General features: G+C 40.4%; 1 protein-coding gene across 1 annotated transcript in view; it reads right to left on the bottom strand.

Moving 5' to 3' along the window:
* KCNH1 (potassium voltage-gated channel subfamily H member 1) overlaps positions 1–24,815 on the bottom strand; it is a 966,177-nt gene that overhangs the window by 912,846 nt on the left and 28,516 nt on the right. The window contains exons 2-3 of the mRNA XM_063918272.1: positions 5,533–5,656; positions 4,359–4,465 (exon numbers count right to left, since the gene is read on the bottom strand). Of these exons, the coding sequence (XP_063774342.1) occupies positions 4,359–4,465; positions 5,533–5,656 (231 nt within the window). The remainder of the gene's footprint in view (positions 1–4,358; positions 4,466–5,532; positions 5,657–24,815) is intronic.

Genomic DNA, 24,815 nt, shown 5'->3' with positions numbered 1-24,815 from the left:
CTGTGTGTATCGTTTTTTTCAGGCAGAGAACGGATATATTAAATAAAACTGCACTGTCTGGTGGTCACTGTGGTCAGTCACTAGTAAACTCTGCACTCTCTACACTTCTACAGTACTCCTAAGCTCCAGTAAATCAGGTCAATCTCTCTCTCTCTCTCTCTCTTCTAATCTAAATGGAGAGGACGCCAGCCACGTCCTCTCCCTATCAATCTCAATGCACGTGTGAAAATGGCGGCGACGCGCGGCTCCTTATATAGAATCCGAGTCTCGCGAGAATCCGACAGCGTCATGATGACGTTCGGGCGCGCTCGGGTTAACCGAGCAAGGCGGGAGGATCCGAGTCTGCTCGGACCCGTGAAAAAAACCATGAAGTTCGGGCGGGTTCGGATTCAGAGAAACCGAACCCGCTCATCTCTAGTACTACGTGCTGATCAAGGCTAGTTTTGAAGTAGGGGAGAGGAAATACTATTTGCTCCATGTCACTGTACCTTTGTTTGATGAACAGGGCCACTACATAACTTAAAGTATAAACTGTCTTCCTATCCCAAAATGTCTTCAGCCCAAAACAAACAAAACAACAACAAAGCAATGATATTTTAGGAGTTTAGGGGTATAGTTACTAAGCAGTGATATGAGCGGAGAAGTGAGCCAGTGGAGAAGTTGCCCATGGAAACCAATCAGCACTGAAATAACATCTATAATTTGCATATTATAAAATGATACAGAGCTGCTGATTGGTTGATGGGGAAATTTCTCCACTGGCTCACTTCTCCGCTCTTATCACTGCTTAGTAAATGTTCCCCATAGTCTGTTACAGCACACAGAAGGAATATTCATTAGGGGAAGGACAGAAGTACTATTCTCCCCAGAGTCAGCAATGAGGCACATTCAGGACAGCACTTATTAAAGTCACTTCATATACTGTAGAGCGTTCTCGCTGATTATAGAGTGTCGTGAAGGAGTAGGAGGTGTAAGCGCTATGGGACCTGGTAGTTGAGAGAACCCAGCAAGGCTAGTTCACTAATATTTGAAGCCTCACTCCCCCTTAAGACGCTCTTCTCTCAAAATAGCTCCTTCTTAAATGAAACATACATAGCGAGCAGATGCATGAGAAGAACAGAAGAGTCCCCAATGCTAGAGTGGCATTGGTAGGTTACTATTCAAATTTATATATAGCGGTGATGCACTATTTGGCCCCTTGGTCTCCTTAATAGGGGAAATCTATCAAACTTTCGAGAGAGATAAAGTGCAAAAGTTACTCAAAACAACTCAGCTTCTGGCTACAGTATCATATATCTAGTACAGTAAATAAAATGACAGATAGAAGCTGACCCTATATTATATTATATTATAGATATACAATGATATTCAAAGTCAGGTGTTATGCAGGTGAACCCATATGAGAGTTGTAGCCTTTAGACATTACCACCATCAACATGGGTGAGTTCAATATCCCTTTTTATCGTTCACATTCTCCTTGTGCCTCCAAATTACTCTGTCTAACTTCTTCTCGGCCTCTGCCAGTGGACTGACTCCTCTACTCATAAAGATAACCACTGTCTTGATCCTGTATTCACCAGGCTAGTCTCAGTTTCTGAATTAATAAACACTCCTTTCCCTCTCACTGTCAGGCTCGGTGATGGGAGGGGGGGTGGGGGAACCTGTACAGGGCCCTGAGTTTCAAGGGGCCCCCAAGGATGTGGAACACAGAAAAGTATATATAGTTTGTCTATATATTTCACTTTCTGCACTGTTTGTTCATCCTGATGAAGGGGATTCGTTCCCTGAAACATTGAAGTGATGTGATGATTTGAATACACACCTGTTTGCTTTCCAACAAATCTCTGAGTGCCGCCTCATTTTTGATCTATATATATATATATATATATATATATATATAAATCTTAAGCTATGAATACCACCCTCTGCTTTAAAAAGGGGGTGGGGGTGTCAAGGGGCCCCAAAGATATCGGTGTACTTTGCCCCAAGATTTCTGTTGCCAGCCCTGCTCACAGTTAACCTTATCAACTGCACGTCTCCATTACTCCATTACTTCAAGCTTAGTGTCACTGAAGTCTACCAAACCTCCTCAAAGTCTGCCAAGCCTCCTCAAACCCATAGAAATATGAATGCTATAAATTTCCAAGAACGTTGTACCTCTCTGCAATAACTACTCTCATCAATTTCTACATTCACTTCTCCTGAGACTGCTTTCTTAACCAAACTCTAGAAATAGTCCTTGCTGACATGGCTCCAACTACCCATCACACTCCACGACAAGATTAATAAAATTTGAAATGAAATGGGATGCTCTTCTTTAGTCTGAAACTTACTGAATTTTTTGCTTGTACCTTCAGGCATCTTCTCTTCATTTGATCCCACAAATGAAGATGAAGTATTCACTCTTCACTCACTACACTCTTCTCATTTTCCTACTCTACTACTTTTCCTCTTGATCCTATACCCTCACAAATCAGTATATCTTTGTCTCCTGTGCTCATCACATTCTTAACTAATATCTATAGTCTTGCTCTCCCTCTAATGGTATCTTTCCTTCATTATTCAAGCATGCAGTGATTATTCCTATTCTGAAAAAAAAGAAGAATTTTGACTGTCCCATCTCTCAACTACCGCCCCTCCAAGCTATTTGAGAGAATTGCCTACACCCGCCTCACACACAATCTTCACTCACACAACTTATTGGACCCACTTCAGTCAGGCTTTCGTATCCAACACTCCACAGAATCTGCACTGACTAAGGTAGTGAATTATCTGATCACAGCTAAGTCTAAAGGCCATTACTCACTTCTTATTCTTCTATATACTGTATCTCTACTGCATTTGACACTGTTAAACACTTTCTTCTCATAAACTGTAAATGCTATAATCCATACACTTTTGCTGCCTCTGAACTGTCTTTTGTTCCCCACATTCAATCTGTCCTCCAAATCATGTTGCATATATCTACATATTCAGAATACTTCCATATCTTACATAAAACACTGCAGAAACACTAATTCATGCACTCATTATTCTCTGCATAGATTATTGCAATTGTCTCCTTATTGGCCTTCCCAAAACAGACGTTTAGCACAACAGACTTTTACCACTACAATCCGTTTTGATTGCAGCTGCAAAGCTGATCTTCCTCACTAAACGTTCATTGTCTGCAGCTCTAGTCTATCAGTTCCTCTATTGGTTACCTGTATTCCACAGGATTCTATCTAAAATACTTGCACTTGCACATAAGGCTAATTAACCTACTCCAACATACATCTCTTTACTTATCTCAACAAATCTCCCAACTCAACCTCTCCGCTCTGCACAAGATCTGAGTTTTTCATCCACACGCATTACTCGCTCTCACTTACGATTACAGGACTTCTCTCAGGCTGAACCCACTCAGTGGAATGCCCTTCCATGCACAATAAGACTTTCCTCTAATCTCCAAACCTTCAAGCTTCCCTGAAAACTTTTCAGACAAGCTTATCAAATTCCAGAACCACACCATTACCTCCATAAGCTATCCTACCCAATTACACTCTTCTATACAGTCTACATATGACTTTACCTATTTTCTCTTTCTTCTCACATCCTGCTGACCCACGGCCAACATTCCTGTGTGACTGGATCATACTGCCCACCAAGAACCTGCAATCTGGCTGGACCAATATGCACTATGTAGCACTTATCCTTGTGTATACAGTATCCCTATTTCCCTGTAGATTGTAAGCTTGACAGCAGGGCCCTCTTACCATGACAATCACATTAATATACAAATGAAGCACACATTGCAATGAAATAGTTTTTTAATCCAACCTTTTTAATGTTTATAAAACAGACAATAAGTAATTGATTAACATAAATGAAAAAAAAAGAGTACGGAGAGATCTTTTCAGTGCATGTGCTTGCCTGCTTGGTAGACAAATTGTAGCATTGTTATACTTTAATCGTACAATTTCAATTCACATCTCTTCTAAGCTTTAATACTTAATTCATAAGTTTTATTACATTTATAGTAACAATGACCTCTAATAAGTCATGTAGGTTGCAAAGCAAGCAAATGCAATTTGTGTGAGACAATTTTACGCATGCATCCTTCCCCTTAGTTGCATATTCAGTGTACGACTTCAGATAGATTAGCATGAAAACAGCTCTGGACCAGCAGAAAATAATGGGCAGAGGTGATTTAACAATTTACCAATCATGCAGAACCCAGTTCTTAAACTTTCACTGTAATACTAAACAAAGCATAAAAGAAACAATACAATTATATTAGCTGCCGGGTAACGGCATAAAAACAAACTTGACTACATCATATAAAAAATAAAAAAAGAAGTGAATACTGAAGAACTTACTGTTTTTCTTATACATTAAAATTTCAAAGGAGTTCATCTCGTAATTCTCAAATGTCTGTCTGACTTTTTCTATGGTCTCTTTGTCTGTCAACTCCCCATACATAAAGCTGTAATAAAGTAATGCAATTGTTGCTAAGCTTTGTGTTTTACGGTCATTTCCTTTATAAAAACATAATAATAATAATAATAATAATAATAATAATCTGGATTGGATACATAATTTATGTCTTGTGTGGAAAACAGAGCTGCCAACTGCTCCTCATTTGCTATAACAGTGGTTACCAAGCTCGGTCCTCAAAGCACGCTAACAGTTCAGGTTTTCTGGATATCCATGCTCAAGCTTGGACATCCTTAAGATCTGGACTGTTAGCATTGGCATTTCTATAATGGGTGCAATGTGTGCGGTGCACACAGGCACCTGGGTCCAGAGCAGCCCACACATCACACACTGTACCCATGTTTTATTACTTACCTGTCCGGAGTCCCGCATCGGGCGCTGCAGACGCGGCAAAAATCACAGCCAAAATGGGCGCCGCGCAAGTGCAGCAGTAAAATGAGTGTCATGATTATGGTGGACACCATGGGCCTAATTCAGACCTGATCGGTGCTGTGCGTTTTCACACAGCAGCTGATCAGGTCTGAACTGCGCATGCGCCAGCACCACAGTGCAGCGGTGCATGCCAGACAGCCGACGGCTGTCTCAGCCCTGCGATCACCTCTGCCTGATTCACAGAGGCAGAGGCATTCGCTTGGCGGGAGGGGGCGGGCCGGTTGTGTTTGTCCATCGTTTTAGGGGCATGGTCCAAGCAATGCAGGCATGCCCGGACCGTGCAGGGGCGGGCCACCGCGGCTGCGTGACGTCACACACAGCTGCTGCGATCTTCTCAGCAACGGGTAGCTCCCTGCCAGCGTGCTCTTCTGCCCTACTGGCCCAAAGTGACCCATCAGAAGGACGTCCACAGATTCTCCTATATATAATTGGCATATATACTGCGGGACATACGTATTTTCTACTTTAGTGAATACACACAAAACAGGCATCAGTTATTTCAACATATAATTCCTGTTTAGTGTCAATGATAGTTTGATTGTAAGTCTACATGCATAGGATAACATGAGATCAATAGATAACAATGAGCAACAAGGCAGGAAATCAATACAATGTTTTCATTACCTGCATGTGCTACTTTTTTGCATAACTTCAGCTCGGTGGTATCCTGATAACTTGCAGAACCCGTCATTACTGTAGACAATAGGCCAATCCACAATCTGGGCATTACCCAAGACAAAATTAGTATCTGTTGCAAAAGACATGAGAAATATTTTACTGGCATAACTATTACCCTTAGTCAGTATCACACATTGATTACAGTATCTTCTTCTGATCTGTTCAATACAGCATGTATTGAGATAGTCATCTCTCATACAGTAAGGGATACATTTATACATTGACAGGACCCACTAAATATGGGTGTAGTAGGGTATGCCGGCGACCAGCATACCGGTGCCGGAATCCCAACCGCCGGCATACCAACAGCTAGGCGAACGCAAATGAGCCCCTTGCGGGCTCACTGTGCTCGCCACGCTGCAGGCACGGTGGCGCGCTATCTATTCTCCCTCCAGGGGGGTCGTGGACCCCCAAGAGGGAGAAAAGATGTCGGTATGCCGGTGGTCGGGATTCCGGCACTGGTATACTGGTCATTGGGAGCCCGGCCGCCGGCAAACAGAAGACCACCCCTAAATATACATGCATAGTAACCAAGTAAATCTGCCAAGGGGGGGTCGCTGTCTTTCCCTCTCTATTTTATCACTCTCCAAGCGATGGTGCATCTGGCCCCCTATCTCTCCTATCCCATACGTTTGACACCATGGGCCAGATGGAATAGGGTGCGATTTTTGGAAACGTGCAATTTTTCCCTAAAAATCGCAAGTTACAAACTTGTGTGATTTGATGCGATTTTTTGGACACCCGAAAAATCGCATCCTATTACACCTAGCCCTATGAGTGAGATATAGATGTAAAATTTAATTGGAGTCCTTTGAATATAGTTATTTTTGTTTTGTTATTTTGGCCTAAATATTATGATTGATTATTGTTTCAGAAATGCACACCTTTTAGGTAAAAGTATTATTTAATAACAACCTCTTTCTTTCAATAAATGTAAGTGTTCATCTCCTAAAGCACAGCTCATTGAATCATGAGGGTGATAGAACACTGACACTGCCTATACTGCAAGTGGAACTTTTGTGAGTTTGAAGTGTTTTTTTGTTTCGGTGCTCTTTAGTTTAGGGTGTAGCACTTCTACAGCAAAATTAAAATCTTGGTGCATTAGGGCATTTCAAGGTAAATATATACTGTATATATATAAAATGTATTTTATTCATTTATTTAAATGATCCAATCACAGGCAGTCGGAATGGAGTAACACTTGTGATAGACTAAGTGGTTATTGATCCTTTCAGGCAGTTCAGTTCATAGTAATTTTTTGAGCTGTCAGCAAGTTTTTTTTTTTACTTAATTACCTGTAGATATCAGGGGGGGAAAATACATCTCATTGGGCTACATTGCCAAAAATGTTATTGTGTAATAAACTGGTATTTGTTTTAATTTAGAATTAATTTTGTAAGAAAAAAAAATGTTCTTTACACATTTGATATAATATAGCATTGGTCCTTTCCATTATACTGAGATCCACTAAGTGGAAGTGTGAAGTCACATTTCTGCATGTATGTGAGGTCCTATGTGTAACAAATAAGCTCCCAGAACTGATATCTGCCATGTCATTGTATAACTTAGACCTTATAGCTATTTACCACGTTATGATACAATGATAAACATGTCCAGGGGTGCCGGAAGGGAGTGCTAATTACCTGGGCGGGGATTGTTGGAGCGGCCCAGAGAGGGCTTAGGTATGCTGCTCCACCGTCCCCCTTCTTACCTGTCGATGGCCAGCACATGTAGAGGATACACACGATATGAACAATAACAATCTTTTTTGAAAGATGTATCATTCCTATTGGCCAGTGTGTATGCTTGAATGATGAACGATGCGCTCACCCGCGGGTTGTTCACGTTCATCTATGGTCTATCGAACATGCAACACAACTTTGGCTACATTGTTTAGCTGCATATTCGGGAATGCGGGATGATATCGTTCAGTGATATCGCTCAGTGTGTATGCACTATACTGCTGAACAGTATAGCGTTCAGCGTTATAGCGCTAGTTGCTCATTCGGGGGAATGTCGCCCAGTGTGTACGGGGCTTTAGAATGAAAGTAATCGCTTCCTGGTTCAGGGGCAGACCATGCATGTGCAAACAACCAGTGGAATGTTTTGTGCAATGCAGTGCATAGCCTACAATGGCTTACAGTTTAGAAAATTTAGCATGTTAGCAGCCCCCACAGAAATCTTTGGGAGCTGATTTTGCCAACAAAAACAGAGGATCTCAGCAATTATCACCAATATCTGCTGTGGTCCCCTGTACATAGATTGAGGTGCTCTTTATGTATTTGTGGGTAACCCCACCCCACACAAATGTGTGTTTTTGATGAATATTCCACAAATATTATATTACAGGTTGAGTATCCCTTATCCAAAATTTTTAATCACACATTTTTGGTTCCCCTACTGAGTTAATGACACATATACATATATATTATATTATATATCTATATAATATATCTATATATACACATAATATATAATATATATGTCATTATCTCAGTAGGTGACCCAAAAATGTGGGATTTTAAATTTTGGATAAGGGATACTCAACCTGTATTAATATGCCCCTATAGGAGGGAACTTGGAGCCTAATAGTCATTAGTCATTGTGTTTAAACATACAAAGAGCAGAAAAATATGCCCCTATAGGAGGGAACTTGGAGCCTAATGATCATTAGTCAATGTGTTTAAACATACAAAGAGCAGAACCGCACCAACACAAAGGGGGAAATAACAGCTAATTACGGGTAGAAAACCTTGCTCTTTTTTCACGTCTCTATTTTTCTCGCACCTATTTTTAGTCTGATACCTACATAAAATTGCGAAAGACCAAAATGGAAAAACATAGTAAGATAAAAGCTAAAGGGGTAATTTATATTAAACTAAATAAAGAAAATGCAGATTGCATAAATAACTACATATGCCATATATTTACTGCTGCAAATTGAAAGTGCTCACCTACATTAGTGGCGAAAGATATACCCTAATGTGCTGTAGTCACAAATATATTAACTACTTGAAAATTAAAATGTGATAAGTCAGTGGGCCGATATATCCAGAAGCATTAATGAGCTAAGAATACTTCTTACAGCCAAACGAACCAAACTTTTTATTCAATGGCTGCTGACAGGTGTAATTACAGGCACTTGTGGAAGGGAAAATGTAGTTCTGTTGCACAAAAATAAGCAATAAGGAGGAACAAATAACTATAGATCTGTGAGCCAAACTAATTATAGGTTTAATGCAAAGCGGATTTGCTGCTAGAAAATCATGTCAAACAAATATAGTGTTTTTTTGGTTCAGTAATTCCGGTGATACTGTAGATGAAGATGGATCAATAGATCAATATATATAGAGCAGATTATTTTGAGTTTAATAAGGCATTGGATACAGTCACCCACAATAAATTAATTAAATTAATGGATTTGGCACAAATATATAAGAATGTATAAAGGCTTGGGTAAAAGACAGGAGACAATGACAATTTTTCTAAACGATGATGTAAACTCAGAGGACGGACTGGTAATAACCAGTAGAGAACCACACGGACCCGTGCTGGATCAGGTCTGATACCATACAATGACTAAGACAAATGTATAGCGATTAGAGTAAATTGAGTAATGAAATGCTAAAATAATGCAGGTGGGATGCAATACATCAGAATGAATGGTGACAGGTTAAGTCTCAGGAAAGCAGTATTGAAAATAAAAGGATTTCGTGAACAAGAGGGCCCACTTTCAAATTGGAAAGGGGAAGACAGAAATATGGTATAAGGTTAACATAATCTTACAGAAAGGAGGATACATACATGGAACAGTAATCCAACAGTTGTGGTGGGAACTTCTAAAATAAAATATTTCAAAAATACAAGGGGCAATCAAATGGGGTATGGGTCATTAGGTTGACAAGATTTAGGGCGACATGCATTAGGTTGACATGGTCACTAGGTCAACATGGTCATTATGTCGACATGTACTAGGTCGAAATGAAAAAAGGTCAACATCAGTTTTTTTAATTTTTTGTGTTGTTTTCTTCGTAAAGTCACGGGGAATCCGAATTAGTACACTGTGTCCCCTCGAATGGCTCGCTTCACTCACCATGCTTCAATCGTAGTCCACATGGATCATAAAGTATGAAAAAGTTAGAAAAAGGCAAAAATGTTTGAAAAACTCATGTCGACCTTTATCCGTCTACCTAGTACATGTCGACCTACTGACCATGTCGGCTGTAAACCTTACCAGCATGCTGATGGTCCCACCATGACGGCAGGAGGTCCCTGGGGCAGGAGTGCACTGGTCTAGTCCCAAATTCTATAAATTGGGCCAAAATCTCTTTTGCCATAGAGAGGCAGTGTAAAGCCATTTACACAGGCAGCACCGTCTATTCCTGTGCACCTGTACATCCCCGCCCCCATCTCTGCTTGCCTTCTATTCTCCTCCTCCAGATATGTGCCTCTTTTTCCTCCCTTTTTATGTGTGGGTCTCTAAACATCTTTTTGTATGTGTGTCTGTGCCCCCCCCCCCCTTTTCTGTGCATCTCTGCCTACTCTTTGTATTTGTATATCTGTGCCCCTTTTACGTGTGTACACCTTTGTTCGTACTTGTATGTGGGCAGATTTTGAATGTGGCAAACATGAATAAAATGCCCAAAGGGTTTTTTTTTAACAAAAACTAAGGGAGCATTTGGTATTAAATTTGAGCAATTTAACTGTTTAGATTATTTTAAATGTCTGCACAGAAAAGCTTTATTTCTGCATAAGCTACAGCTGGATGGTGCAAAAGGAATCCGATAGACACAATGACAGATCCCCGATTTCATGCACAGATGATATATACAAATCAAGACTTTTTGTATGGTTTATAAAACTACTAGCTGCTGAACTGGGAATGTCTTCTTCTGCCATAATTCACAATCCTTCCCCCCTTTATGTTGAATTACATTAACATAAAATCATTTAGAATAGGGTGTATAATCAGGCAATTCCAAAATCAACAAGATATTCCCCATCCCCCATTTCTCCTAACAGATGAAGCAAAACTTTTTTATACTCCACTATTGCCATAATCTTGATATATAGCAAGTAACATTATTTCCACAAACATGACATACTGTAACTAGGGTGGCCAATCCCGGGATCAGGATTGGTGGGATCATGGGAGTTTGGCCTAAAATTGGCCAGGATTGAATCCCGGGTTTGGAGATTACAACCCTGGGTATTTTGGGATTAGCAAGCACTTTTTTTATGGCAGGGAGCGTTGAGTATCTTCAGCAGGCTCAGACGCTGCCCGTCTCCCCCTGCCCTCGGCTGTGCGCACTGCGCAACATGATGTGATAGGACGGAGGTCACTTTGCGCAGCCTGACGCCAGCCACGCACGCCACCCAGAGCTCCCCGTACTGGACCTCACAGCGTTGCGATGCCTGCAGAAAGTGGACTACCCTGCCTGTCCAGAGGATGGTAAGTTGTATGGGCTGTACTGGGAAGGGCGAGATGTGGGGGGGGGGGGGGGAGAAATACTGAAGGATTTCATTTTAAAAACATCAAACCAATCCTGGGAATCCTGGGATTGATAATTTTTCAATCCCTATTCCTGGGATTAAAAATAACGTCTCCGGATTGGCCTCCGTAGACATAACCCTCCAGCATAGGTATGTATCACAAAACAAGGCAATATACTAGTTATGCTGTCATTTGCAATTTTACGACCTTGCCAGTGATCATTACTGTTTATTTTTCACCGTCAATGTCTTTTTCATCTAGTCTTAGAGAGTTCTTCAGTTTTGAGAAACTATCCTTTGTTGATGAATTAAAAGGTCTCAGACACCAGGAACTGGCTCCAATCCAGACCAAAGTCCATATCAATTCCCCTTTAATGGAAATAAATCTTTTATGCAAGACAGCTATGACCTGGGTCTTGTTTAAGAAAGACCAAAGCTTCTTAAGAGATTAAGGTGCTACATTATTACATCACATTAAAATGTGCACTGTGATTACACCAGACGAAAACTAAGGATGAGAGCAAAATAGTTTTAGAAGTCTGAGTCTACCTACTAGTAAATAGATGTAATCTGATTGTGGATGTAAAACGCAAAGGTTTTTGGAAAAGTAAGTAATAGAAAATAAATTTATCAAATCATATGTAGTTGCTGCTCCTTAATTAACGAAGGTTACAGGGGAAAAAAACTATTTCCCCTGTCTATGTAGTTAAAACTATTTTTTAGGAACCAGTGAGAGCAGAAAGAGATTCATGTCACCTGTGTATTAAACATGGAACAAAGCATGCTGTTTACTAACATTTCTCAAACTGCAAATGCGGACCAAACAATAGTAACCAATGAGACATCTGCTTCCACTGTCTGACTTGCACATGACAGATAAAAGCTAACTGTTCATTGGTTGTTATGGTTTAGCTACAGATTTATACATTTGAGGGATGTTACTAATTAACCCTCAAAAATATAATTAATTTATTAAGGAGCTTAATTCTACCCACGTCCATATAATGCCCTAATGCCCGGCACTAATGCTCATCCTGCTGTGGGAAAAATCACCCTTGAAATTTAATCGGAAATCTATTGGTTTTTAATATTATTCCATGATGCTTGACTAATAGAAAATAATGAATTTTGAAATTATCCACATTTATGAATTTATCCATAATACAAATTTTACATTTGTTTCTATAAAATTGATTTGATAGCATTTAGTATTGTTTAATATAGATATACATTCTTGGAGAATTACAATGACCTGATTTTACGAGATCTATAGCTATAGATGTCTTTGCAAATTAATTCTTTCCTTCTGTGAAATATTTTCCACTGTTTATTTAATAAAGTATTTATATCCGGGAAAAGTCTGGAAGTAACGGAGTATCGTTCAGTCACAATAAATATTTATCCAATTTATATATTATATTATAACCATGCCATATACAAAGTGAATGTATTGTTTTCCATAAAGAAATATTTTTGGGGGAATCTATGGTAGCAACAGTCCCAAGCTTTTTGCAATGGTATTGGGGGCACACATTGCCTAAAGAGCAGTCATATCTTTTTACAGCTTTAATAACTTTATCTTTTGTACAGCACACATGCATTATATGTTATTTTTGGTAGCTCTATTACAGATTAATAGCAAAAAAAATTAAAACCAAAACAATAAAACAAAAATCACATACATATACAAACACATTTAGAGGATTGCAGTAGGAGGACTGAAAATACCTAAAATACACATACAAGTAATGGAAGCATTTCACAGTGAATCTATTCAGTAGAGATCTCACCAGAAGCATAATTCCCTCTCGGCTGAGCGATCTAGAAATCCACTGTGCGGGTTGCCCTGACCAGCAGATCCTCAATGCAGCCCATTAAATTAAACTTTAATTTTCCTGATATTCAAATTGCTCAAAGGGAGCAAGTTGAATTTTAATAATAATAATAATAATAATAATAATAATAATAATAATAATAACAATTAATAATAATAATAATAATAATATTAATAATTAATTATAATATAATAATAATAATAATAATAATAATAATAACAACACTAAAACCTCAGTTGGTTTGATCTTCTTTTGAATAGACAGCACTTATTAGTTAAAACAAAGGACTTACACGTGGGTTCGGCTGGGACATATACACAGGTATGAACAGTACTAAGCACACTCTACAAACACTAATATAGTAGTTCTATGCCAACGTTTGTTATTTTACAAGAAGTGATACAAGGCACAATATACACAAGAAGTGTAAGATAAACATTGCAGTCTGCAAAAGAATTGCTAAAACACTTTAACAATTGACTTTATTGGCTTGACAATCAACTGCAAGGCCTTTTTTTGTCATACTGTACAATGATTTGTAAATTAACAGAAATTGGTACAGAACAAATGTGGCAGTAGGTGATGGAGTCAGGAGGAAGCTTTCATGGACACAGTGTTACCGCGGAGCACCATTGTTATACCTGTCTGTCTATGGGATAATGTCCAGACTGAAAGTTAGAAAAGAAAACATGTTAAAACATGAGTGATAATCAAAGAAAAAATTGTCAATTAAATATGTATTAAATGGTCTGATTTATTCTTAACATGGAAACATAACATATTTGTACAAATGCTCAGGGTTTTGTGTGAGGTGAGGGTGCTTCCTTATGCCCCATCCCATGTAAAATCAGACTAAAATACACAAGAAATCCCCTATGATCCTCAGCTAAAAATACTGCTTACAAACCACAAACCACTACTCCAATGCTGTTATACTAGGCCGTTGTTTACTATTTCTGGGTAAGAGGAACAAACACTAATGACTGTTTACATTTACATGACATGTACTGTATAATAAACTACATAAACTTGGTAGTTTTGAATGACCGTCTGTGAAGGCTGAATCCGCAACCAGGTATAACCAGGTATAAATCTTTCAATCCCTTGGTCTATGTGATGCTGACCTCTCGTGGCCATCCTCCTGCCTCTCTGACTGTTCATTCTCTGTCTTCTCTCATGGCTCCTTCATCCATTTACTGGTCATCTCCAGACTGGACTACTGTAACCACCTCCTATCTGTCCTCCCTGAGTCTTGCCTCTCTCCACTCTGATCTGTCCTCAGTGCTGCTGCCCTGCTCATCTTCCTCTCCAAATGTACTACATCTGCCTCCCCTCTCCTACAAGCCTTACACTGGCTACTCTTCTCCTTCAGAACCCATCATAAGCTTCTCATACTAACTTACATAGCCCTCACTCATTCTTCTCCCATTTACATTTCTGACCTTATCTCCCTGTACACTCCCACATCCCCACTTTGCTCCACAAATGAACACCTCCTCTCCAGCCTACTGATTACTTCCTCCCACTGGCGCCTCCAAGATTTTGCATGTACTGCTCCCTACCTCTGGAATACTCTACCTCTCCCTATCAGACTCTCCACCTCTCTACAAAACTTCAAACAGCTCTCAAGACCCACTTTTTCATCAAACACAGCCGTCTCTCATCCTAACCCTCTGTTCCATGCTCACTGTTAGTCCCATCTGTGTCACTCCTGTCTGTTCCTCCCCTTTAGAATGAAAGTTCTCACAAGTAGGGCCCTCTCCCCTCATGTGCTTTTCCTTCTCTTGATAAATAAATAATAATAATAATAATAATAATAATAATACAGGTACACCACCTATCATCCGCAGCACCTGATGGTCCGTCACCTCTTTTAATCCGGACACATCAGAGTTACTGTAGGCAGTGGGGTTCGGCTGCGATAGGGCCGAGTTAAGCTCTGGGAGGGTTGAGTTTAGCGGGTATAGGACCCAAGGTCGACATCCATTAGGTCGACACCCATTGGTGGATAGGTCGACACTAGAAATAGGTCGACGCGTCCATTAGGTCGACATCAACAAGTTCGACATGAAAAAAAGGTCGACATTAGTTTTTAATGGTTTTTTTGGTGTTGTTTTCTCTGTCAAGTGACCGGGAACCCCAATTTGTGCACCGCGTCCCCTTGCATGGCTCGCTTTGCTCGCCATGCTGCGGGCAAGGTGCATCACTCCGCTACCGTTGCGCTCGGCACAGGCTACCATTCCCAATCGTAGTCCACGTGTATCATAAAGTATGAAAAAGTCCCCCAAAAAATGTGAAAAACTCATGTCGACCTTTTTTAATGTCGACTTTGTTGATGTCGACATAATGGCTGTGTCGACCTATTTCTAGTGTCAACCTATCCATTGTTGACCAATGGGTGTCGACCTAATGGGTGTCAACCTAATTGGTGTCAACCTAGAGTCCGGATACCGAGTTTAGCCATGGGAGATCCAGACACAACAGGTTGCTGGGGGTAAATAGGTTGCAGGAGAGGTAGAATTACGCTACAGGGCAGAGTTAGGCTGTGGGAGATTTAGGTGGGGTATGCCGCTGTTACTGTACCACCGATAGTCCGGCAAAACGGAGGACCCGGCACAGTGCTGAAAGTAAGGGTGCTGTATTATTAGTGGTGTACTTCTGTATGCCAGGGGCCTCCCTGCAAAAGCGAAACTCTTAATGTTGTATCAGAAATGTATAGTAAAATATTTGTTTGTTGTACTCTCTGCATTGTCATTACTCCTTTATTACATCTTATCCTGAATCAGAAGAATGAAATACAATCATGAACAAATCCTTTACTAGACAATCAGTTTCACATCTGGCTATCTATCTACTATTGTATATTTACATATTATTAACAATATTAGCAACTATCTTTCTATATGTGCAGAGTACCCTCCTTCCAACAATTAAAAAAAGCAATATTGTGGCACAAAAAAAATATATTTGCATTCTCTCTGCTCATTTAACTCCTCCTGACCAATCACTCCCACATCTCTGCAAGACCACCCCCACTCTCCAATAAATTCCCTGCGGACTTCCTAGAAGTAACGTTATGGGGCTATTAATTAAATGTACAATAATAATGAACTCAGCTAAAGTCATTCGGTTACATACACACAGGCATCTATTTTGTGTGCTTAAACAATATTCGGCCCATAGAAGCTTTCCTGGCCTCCTGTACGTGCCCTGCCACTCATTTTCATGTTTCCGTAATAATAAACTGAATTAAGCCCTAGTTATAATAGAACATCTACTTTTTATGTTCTAAACTATTGCATATAGTATTCTAGAAGGCAATATCGGTTATCTTACACAGTTACAGACACAGTAAATCTGCACATACAGAACATCAATGCATATGTAACCTCACTATAAGGACATTCATTCAACTGGTATACAAGGAACTTTGAAGATATTGTTTAGAAATTGAAAGCATCCATCTCATTAGTTGCCATGGATCAGGGGCAAACACTGGATTTCTGGAGGGGTTTTTCCAAACATTTGATTTTAGAGTAATTGTCGCCAACCCATGAAGGATGCCTAACTGGCATGTAACAAACTATAGTCTGCCCCAAACTAAGTGCAGTTTATGTAATACAGCAGTGTTTCTTAAACTGTGTGCCGTGGCACCCTGGGGTGCCTCGGGAAACTAGCAGGGGTGCCTTGGATTGGTGGTCCAAGACTAATTCAAATTATTTATGGTCAATGTAATAGACAAAACTAGTGCTGGTGGCTGTCATTCATAAATATCTGGACAAACAGAAGCAAATCTTGTCCTTCACCACACAATTAAACCTAAGGATGACATATAAGCACAGTTTACTTATTTAGAAAGAAATATTACAATTTCTCAATAAGAAACTTTTGACCTAGGGGTGCCGTGAAAAAAATACTGATACTCCAGGGTTCCGTGATTCAAAAAAGTTTGGGAACCACTGTAATACAGTATGTCAGACACATACCAGCCCAATGATCACAGTAAGACACTTACCAGATTCTCTCTCTGAAGAGATGATTGAGCACTCAGATCCACAGACACACACACACACACACACACACACACACACACACACACAAAGCAGACTTGGAAGAAAAATAGGCAGCAACTGGGCTAAATTCCACCCTTTATCATGCATGTAGTTGCCGCCTGCCAGACTGTGGAGAAAGGTAGGTTTCTGGGCAACAGGAAGCCCCCCTGTGTTTGTCTATGACCTGGATAACATTACTTTATTCACACTGTTAACTGTGCTTCACTTTTCATAACTGTTTACCATTATGTCCTGACTATTGTATGCCCCTACTTCATATATACAAATATAAATTTATTGCCATTCATATTGTCAGCTCAAGAAATTGAACCCCTGCCACAGCTGCTACATTTGTATGAGAATCAGCTAAGTTATGAAATTGTGAGATGTATCTCCAGCCTTCCCTGAAATGACAGAAGATAACGTTGGGGGAGATGTATCAAACAGCCATAATATTTTTCAACATAACTTTCAGTTTTTGCTAAGAAAAAAAAATATGATATCAGAGAAAGGAAATGTATAAACATTACACAAGATTTGTGTACAGTATGTCTTCAATCTCTTATACAAACATAACAAATATCTACCTTTAAACAAAGGTGCTTTGGTAGGTTTGAAGGTAAGTAGGACTGCTCAGTTACAGTACATTGGGGTATCAATCAGTGAAAAGAGTGGAGAAGTTGCCCATTGCAAACACTTCCAGGCAACATTTACTAGCTGATTGGTTGCTATGGGCAACTTCTCCACTGGTCCACTTCCTCACTCTATCCACTGCTTAATACATCTCCTCCATTATGTGTACAATATATTTCTTTTCAAGTTCCAAGAAACCTAATTCACTTACAGATATCACAAATTAACCAAAATGCATTACCTGCTCTAAGGGGGTTATTCAGAGCTGTAAGCAAACCAAAAAAGTTAGCAATTGGGCAAAACCATGTTGCACTGCAGGTGGGGCAGGTGTAACATGTGCAGAGAGAGATTAGATTTGGGTGGGGTGTGTTCAAACTGAAATCTAAATTGCAGAGTAAAAATAAATCAGCCAGTATTTACCCTGCACAAAAACAATATAACCCACCTAAATCTAAATGTCTCTGCTCGTTCCATCTGCCCCACATGATTTTGTCCAATTACTAACTTTTTTGATTTGCTAACAACCTTGAATAACCCCCTAAGTACAGTACAATAATGAAATGCATACAATATATAAATGTCCATGGCTGTTATAGAATTAAAGTACAACATGGCCTGCCAGCCAGAGACTGGCACATGCATATCCACAGCAGCTGAAGGGTCATTTGTTGCCTCTCTCTGGTTTGCAGCATCAAGGACAAACCCTAACATATACATAGACTATACCTGTTAATAGGATAAATACTGCCCCCTGTCTGGCATGACTGGTGTTCAATGAGACACTAGCAACAGGGACGCAGCCTGGCACCAGATATGTCTAAACTTTTATACTTGTTTGTTGGCACCAATCTTGTGCTCCCGTGCCAAAAATATTATTGGCACCCCCTGCCCCCCCCCCCCTCCCTCATCCCATCGACCTGCTTGTTATCAGGGGTTCTACTCATTGTCAGGGGATCCCCCCTCCCAGCCTCCGTCTGCACTCCGTGCTTGCCCCCTTTTACTATTGAGGATGTCCCTTCAAAATGGACGCCACCTCCTTTAGCATCCATAATAACTGTCTCTTCTGAGGCGGTGACCATTTTGGGAGGGACATCTCTCCCGTGGTGGCCCAGGACAGTTGTCCCTACAGGACCCTCTGCACTCACAAGCCACCCAGCACCTCAATGCCACTGCAGGATCTGAGGACTGTTGCTACGCCATTGCTTCGTACACCTCCCCCTAAATATGGCTTGGTATACTATACTGGCATCAGGTGATACTCAACATAGCCTACAAAAGAAATGGCTCAGTACAGTATACTGTTCTTGGAACCAGATATGACTTAGCATACATTGGCACCTAAATGGTTGAGTGTAGGCCTGATGATACTGCAAGCGTCTCCACCATCTGTCCTACTTGCTGGGTTTTTTTTTTTACCTATAATATGCAATGCCAGTATATACAGTAGGTAATTTGGCTGTACTATTGCACTGATCCACAGTCACATGTCCAGGATCTACAGTATCATGGGCCCTCATTCCGAGTTGTTCGCTCGCAAGGCGATTTTAGCAGAATTACACACGCTAAGCCGCCGCCTACTGGGAGTGAATCTTAGCTTCTTAAAATTGCGAACGACGTATTCGCAATATTGCGATTACAAACTACTTAGCAGTTTCAGAGTAGCTTCTGACTTACTCGGCATCTGCGATCAGTTCAGTGCTTGTCGTTCCTGGTTTGACGTCATAAACACACCCAGCGTTCGCCAAGACACTCCCCCGTTTCTCCAGCCACTCCTGCGTTTTTTCCGGAAACGGTAGCGTTTTTATCCACACGCCCATAAAACGCCGTGTTTCCGCCCAGTAACACCCATTTCCTGTCAATCACACTACGATCGCCGGAGCGAAGAAAAAGCCGTGAGTAAAAAAACTATCTTCATAGCAAAATTACTTGGCGCAGTCGCAGTGCGAACATTGCGCATGCGCACTAAGCTGAAAAACGCTGCGATGCGAAGAAAATTACCGAGCGAACGACTCGGAATGAGGGCCATGGTTTCTGCCTGTGCCTGTATTTCTGTGTATAACTTCCAGCAATACAGAATGTAGTTGTTACTTTCTGGATATATTTGATCCTAGTTGTTGTGTAGGGGATGTGGTCAGGATCCCTCAGAATTTAGATTTTGTCCTAAAGTTATTATTTATTTGTATCCTCTTTTACCCTATCATTATAGCAAATGTGTAAAGCATCTCATTCTGTAATATTAATCCCAGCTGCTGCTTACATTATTATCATCATAGTTTTGTGGAGTTGTTTAGGTGTTGCTGGGGTGACTGAACCTTTAGGTGATGTATTGCAGTAATGACATATTTATAGCTGTTCGTGAAAATAAAAGAATGGATGCTTTATTTTGAATAAATCTGAAATAAATTGTAAATTTAATCTGGAAACAAAGATAAAATCCGCAACTGAAGTGCTTGCATATCGGTGAGGATCTTTCAGATCAACTTAATTGTGTGCTAATCAAATCCAAACTTCTTACTTGTCTTATCTGGTATAGTGAACGTTGCATGAGAAAACAATTATCTCCTTCTATTATCTGTGATTGATTTAGACTAATAATTAATTTCCCTGAAAAAAATAGTAGATGCTTTGTTATGTGGCCACATTTACCTTGTACAGGTTGAGTATCCCTTATCCAAAATGCTTGGGACCAGAGGTATTTTGGATATCGGATTTTTCCGTATTTTGGAATAATTGCATACATAATGAGATATCATGGCGATGGGACCTACTGTAAGTCTAAGCACAGAATACATTTATGTTTCATATATACCTTATACACACAGCCTGAAGGTCATTTAATACAATATGTTTAATAACTTTGTGTATTAAACAAAGTTTGTGTACATTGAGCCGTCAGAAAACAAAATGTTTCACTATCTCACTCTCACTCAAAAAATTCTGTATTTCGTAATATTCCGTATTTCGGAATATTTGGATATAAGATACTCAACCTGTATTGATGTAAAACAACTTAGAAGACCTTATGCACACTTACAGTATACATGACATCTTTGGCTCACATAAAATTATTTTTTTGAATTGAAGGGCTTTCCTGTTCAATTAAAAGAGAGAAAATGAGATGCAATGATATCTATAAAAATCACTGCACCTTTTCTCACGCACCAGAGCAAGTCTGATTTTTCCTAAAATTGTTATTTTTAGGAAAAATCACCGGGACTTGCTTTGGCACCATTGCAGCGGTCCCCTAATGGGGCTTGTTTGTGGCAGAAAAGCGACAAAACACACACACCCCCAAAAAAAAAAAATTGTCTACCTTTTTCGTGTTGAAAATTTTCATGTCGACCTTTTGACCCTGTCGACCTTTTGACCTTGTCCACCTAATGCATATCTATCATTAGTGGTAGACTTATTGACTGTAGACCTTTTTAGTGTAGATCTATCGTCCAGATACCGTGTCAGATATCATATAGGATGTTTCAAGAGGTACTCATTGAATGCCACTTAATTCTGTTGCAAGGGGCTGGCATTTTAATTACTAGCTATTGTACTAGTGTAGATCTAATAATCCATCTGACACTACAAAAAACAATTATATTTTATGATTTTAAATTTGAAATACTTTTCATGTTTTTAAAAAAATTTAGTAGTAGGTTAACATTTCAGTCAGCTGATGCTATAACTACAGAATTAATACAAGTCGATATAATTAACAAATACTTGTTTACACAGCAATTTGTGGGATGAGCTAATAATTCAGCAGAACAATTATGACAACTGAGGAATCCCATTTTTTGGTGGTCAAAGGGAGCACTTATTGAAGAAAGGACGCGCCATCGTCAGGAACGGATTAAGCCTTGGGGGTGGGGCATGGGGGCCTGAGGCATTTAAGTCATGGGGGGGCTGGGGAAGGGTGTGTATTAGATTGTCCAGTATGACTCCTTACAGGACAAAAATGCTCTCTACTTGGACTTCCCTCTAAATATATGATTGGCATAACCTGTGTTGAACTATTTAATTGATAAGAAAGATGTTTCAACAGAGGTAAAGTCCAGGCACACAGCATTTTGTCACTCCTGGAAGGGTCATGTTGGGAGGCATGAAGTGTGTATATTAAATTTAAACCAATGGTGTATATTAGATTCAAACTAATAGTTTAATAATGCCTGGGTACTGTTTATAGCTCCACCTAATTGAGAGACAACTATTTTGTAAAGTTTTCCTGTAGTGGAACAAAGACAACTTAAGCAACTTTCAAATGCACATAGAAAAATAAAATCTATAATTTATCTTGCAAAAATGCAATAGTAGCAGCCTTACTTACACACTAGGACAGGACTCAGGGGGACTCTCTGTTTGTCTCTTTCTAGACCCAAATGCTCTCATTAGATAACAGGTTACACAGGACCCAGAAACCGAGGCAGGGAGGAGGAAAAGCTGGGCATCCTTGGGTCACTTACAGCTCTCAACCCTTTCTTTCTGGTCAGGAAGCTCCATTGATAGCTCATGAAACCCGATACTCCTGTGTCTCTGTCTACACTGCATACTGTCCTGCTCACATTCTGACTGCCTGGTATGCTGCTGCCCAAGAGGGAGACCTAGTGATGTTAGTGGGCTCCAGCTGGGGGCCGTCAGTAACATTATACTGTAATACTAGTGAAGTGACCTGGTATAAACCAGGTCACCTCAGTCTGCCTGTTGCTCAGCTCTGTCCCACCCATGGCTCTGTCCCGCCCTACCCCTTCTCTGCCCACCTCTGCTCCGCCCCCCTCCTCTGTCATGATGCACCCACTTTCTGCATGCTGCTCTATCCTGCTCCACCAACCTTCTCCATCCAACCCCTCCCTCCTGTGGCTGCATGCTATTACTTAACCGTTTCTGATAGTACTCCTCCTCTCCAGCTAAGGTCTGTCCCATTGCTCTAGCAGTTGGGGCCATTAGAGGAGGCGCATGTCCCGGCTCCCACTGCGCATGCATATAGGAGATGGGACAGAACTTAGATGATTATTTTATAGCTACGATAATATATGATTCATTTTAATATTTGTTCAGTCAGCATAATGCCTCAATTGTGAACAGGTGACATCTGTATTTTAGTTATCTTTGGAGACTAAGGGGGGCATTTACTAAGCAGTGATAAGAGTGGAGAAGTGAGCCAGTGGAGAAGTTGCCCATGGCAACCAATCTGCACTAAAGTAACATCTATAATTTGCATACTATAAAATGATACAGAGCTACTGATTGGTTGATGGGGCAATTTCTCCACTGGCTCACTTCTCCGCTCTTATCACTGCTTAGTAAATGTCCCCATAAATGTGGGTATACACCTGACAACACAATGCATTGATGCGACGTAACAATACATTGTATCTGCTGTACACACTATACAATCTGCTGTATGACGATGTAATGTTTTGCTTCATGCTGAGGCAAATTAACAATCTGCAGAGAGCACAGACAGGGCAGCTGAGAGATGGCTCAGCTGTCCAATAATGTATGAATGAATTAGCCTGCTGCTCAGCCATTGGATGGGATTGGATTGGTGGGATCACAGCCCTTACTGGAGATCAACAAAGGTGCCGCTGACCCCTTCTAAAGAAGAGCTGAGCTGACCTGTCAAGGCAAAATAATGAATTTATGTTTTAATTTACTTTACATGATGTTACCTATAGGTATTAAAGACATACATGGTGGAGGTAGAGTGAAATCATAATTCATATCTGATCCCCCAAAACATTGTGTAGTTGTATATAATCCCAACCCTCCTTGCTAGGATTTTTCCTAGAGCCAGGTTAGGGCTCAATCTGACTCTGGCTGTGCATGCTCATCTGCAGCAGAACCTCTTATGGGGATCGGTAAGTTAAACCTCGGCCGTCAGTGTACTGACAACAGGATCCCGGCCACCGATGTGCTGCAGCGGGGAGAGCACCAGCAAACCACCTGCGGGCTCGCTGCGCTCGCCACAGGTACTATGCTCCCTCTATGGGTGTCGTGGACACCCACAGAGGGAGAAAAGCCTGTGGAGATGGGATTCCGTCAGCGGTATTTGTAATTGTGACTGCCAGGATCCCCACTAGCGGTATTTTAACTGCTTCCCCTCCTATGGAACTAGTGTTATGGAACAAGAACGCAGACTAATAGGCTATCAGTATGCAGACAGTAAGTTTTGAGAAAAGGTACTCTTAATTTTATACCATACGGGCCCCCCATGTTATAAGGGCCCTGGCCCCCCAATGTCTTAATCCAGCTCTGGCTTCATGTTGCATATAACTACACTATGTTGTCCGTGGAATTCATCCATTTGGATGTGTAACACATCCAATGAGATGATTCAATGAACGATGGCCAGGAACGACAGATTGGGGGTACACACTCTATAATGTGTACGATATATCATTCTGTTCCGCATCGGAATCATATATTGCACAATATATATTATATAGTGTGAATCCAGCTTAATTTTCGTTTAAAAACCAACATAAATAATAGTAACATTTTCTAATATAGGCCTATAAGTGAATCAGTCATTATGTGACTTATTTTGGTGGGGCCATCTTAAGTACCATCTTAAGTACCACAGATTAAGGTGTAATGTTGACGTTACTCAGCAAATGTTCCTTTATGTTTACATTTTTCCACAGGTCATGCGGCAATGCTGAGAATACTCCAGTACTGTCTGTAAAGACTTCTTATATAAATCGTTAGACAGCAGAATCCTGTTGGCAAGTCTCCAGTTCTTTAGGACGGCGGCAGTGTTAAAAGTCTAGAAGATATATTTTACACACACAAAGAAGAAAAAAATCCTTGAAGGTGTCAGTTTTTAATTTCTTTTAAAGCTGTTTATTCTGTGTGTTATAAAGGCAGTGAAAATATGCTGCAGCAGCAGTGCCATATTATAAGTCGTGTATTTGGTCAGTGGTGTGTAAAACTATGCCCATTTCTATACTGGCAGTGCTGCAATGGTGTTCTGCTTTGGATGTAATTGTTTTCAGTGAGCAGTTTTCTGTCTATAAATATGGATGATAAGTTAGATGTAATAACCTCCGATTTGCTGGAGCTGCGGGACTTTGGGGGTCATTCCGAGTTGATCGCTAGCTGACGTTGTTCGCAGGGCAGCGATCAGGCTAAAAATCGGCATTTCTGCGCATGCGTATGGGCCGCAACGCGCACACGTGTCGTATGGGTACAAAGCCCATTGTGGTTGTGCACAGGTTGTAGC

The sequence above is a fragment of the Pseudophryne corroboree genome, chromosome 4 (genome assembly GCF_028390025.1).
Source record: "Pseudophryne corroboree isolate aPseCor3 chromosome 4, aPseCor3.hap2, whole genome shotgun sequence".
Taxonomy (NCBI): Eukaryota; Metazoa; Chordata; class Amphibia; order Anura; family Myobatrachidae; genus Pseudophryne; species Pseudophryne corroboree.
Note: the sequence above shows the minus strand (reverse complement) of the source record. Positions and strands in the feature narration are given on the sequence as shown.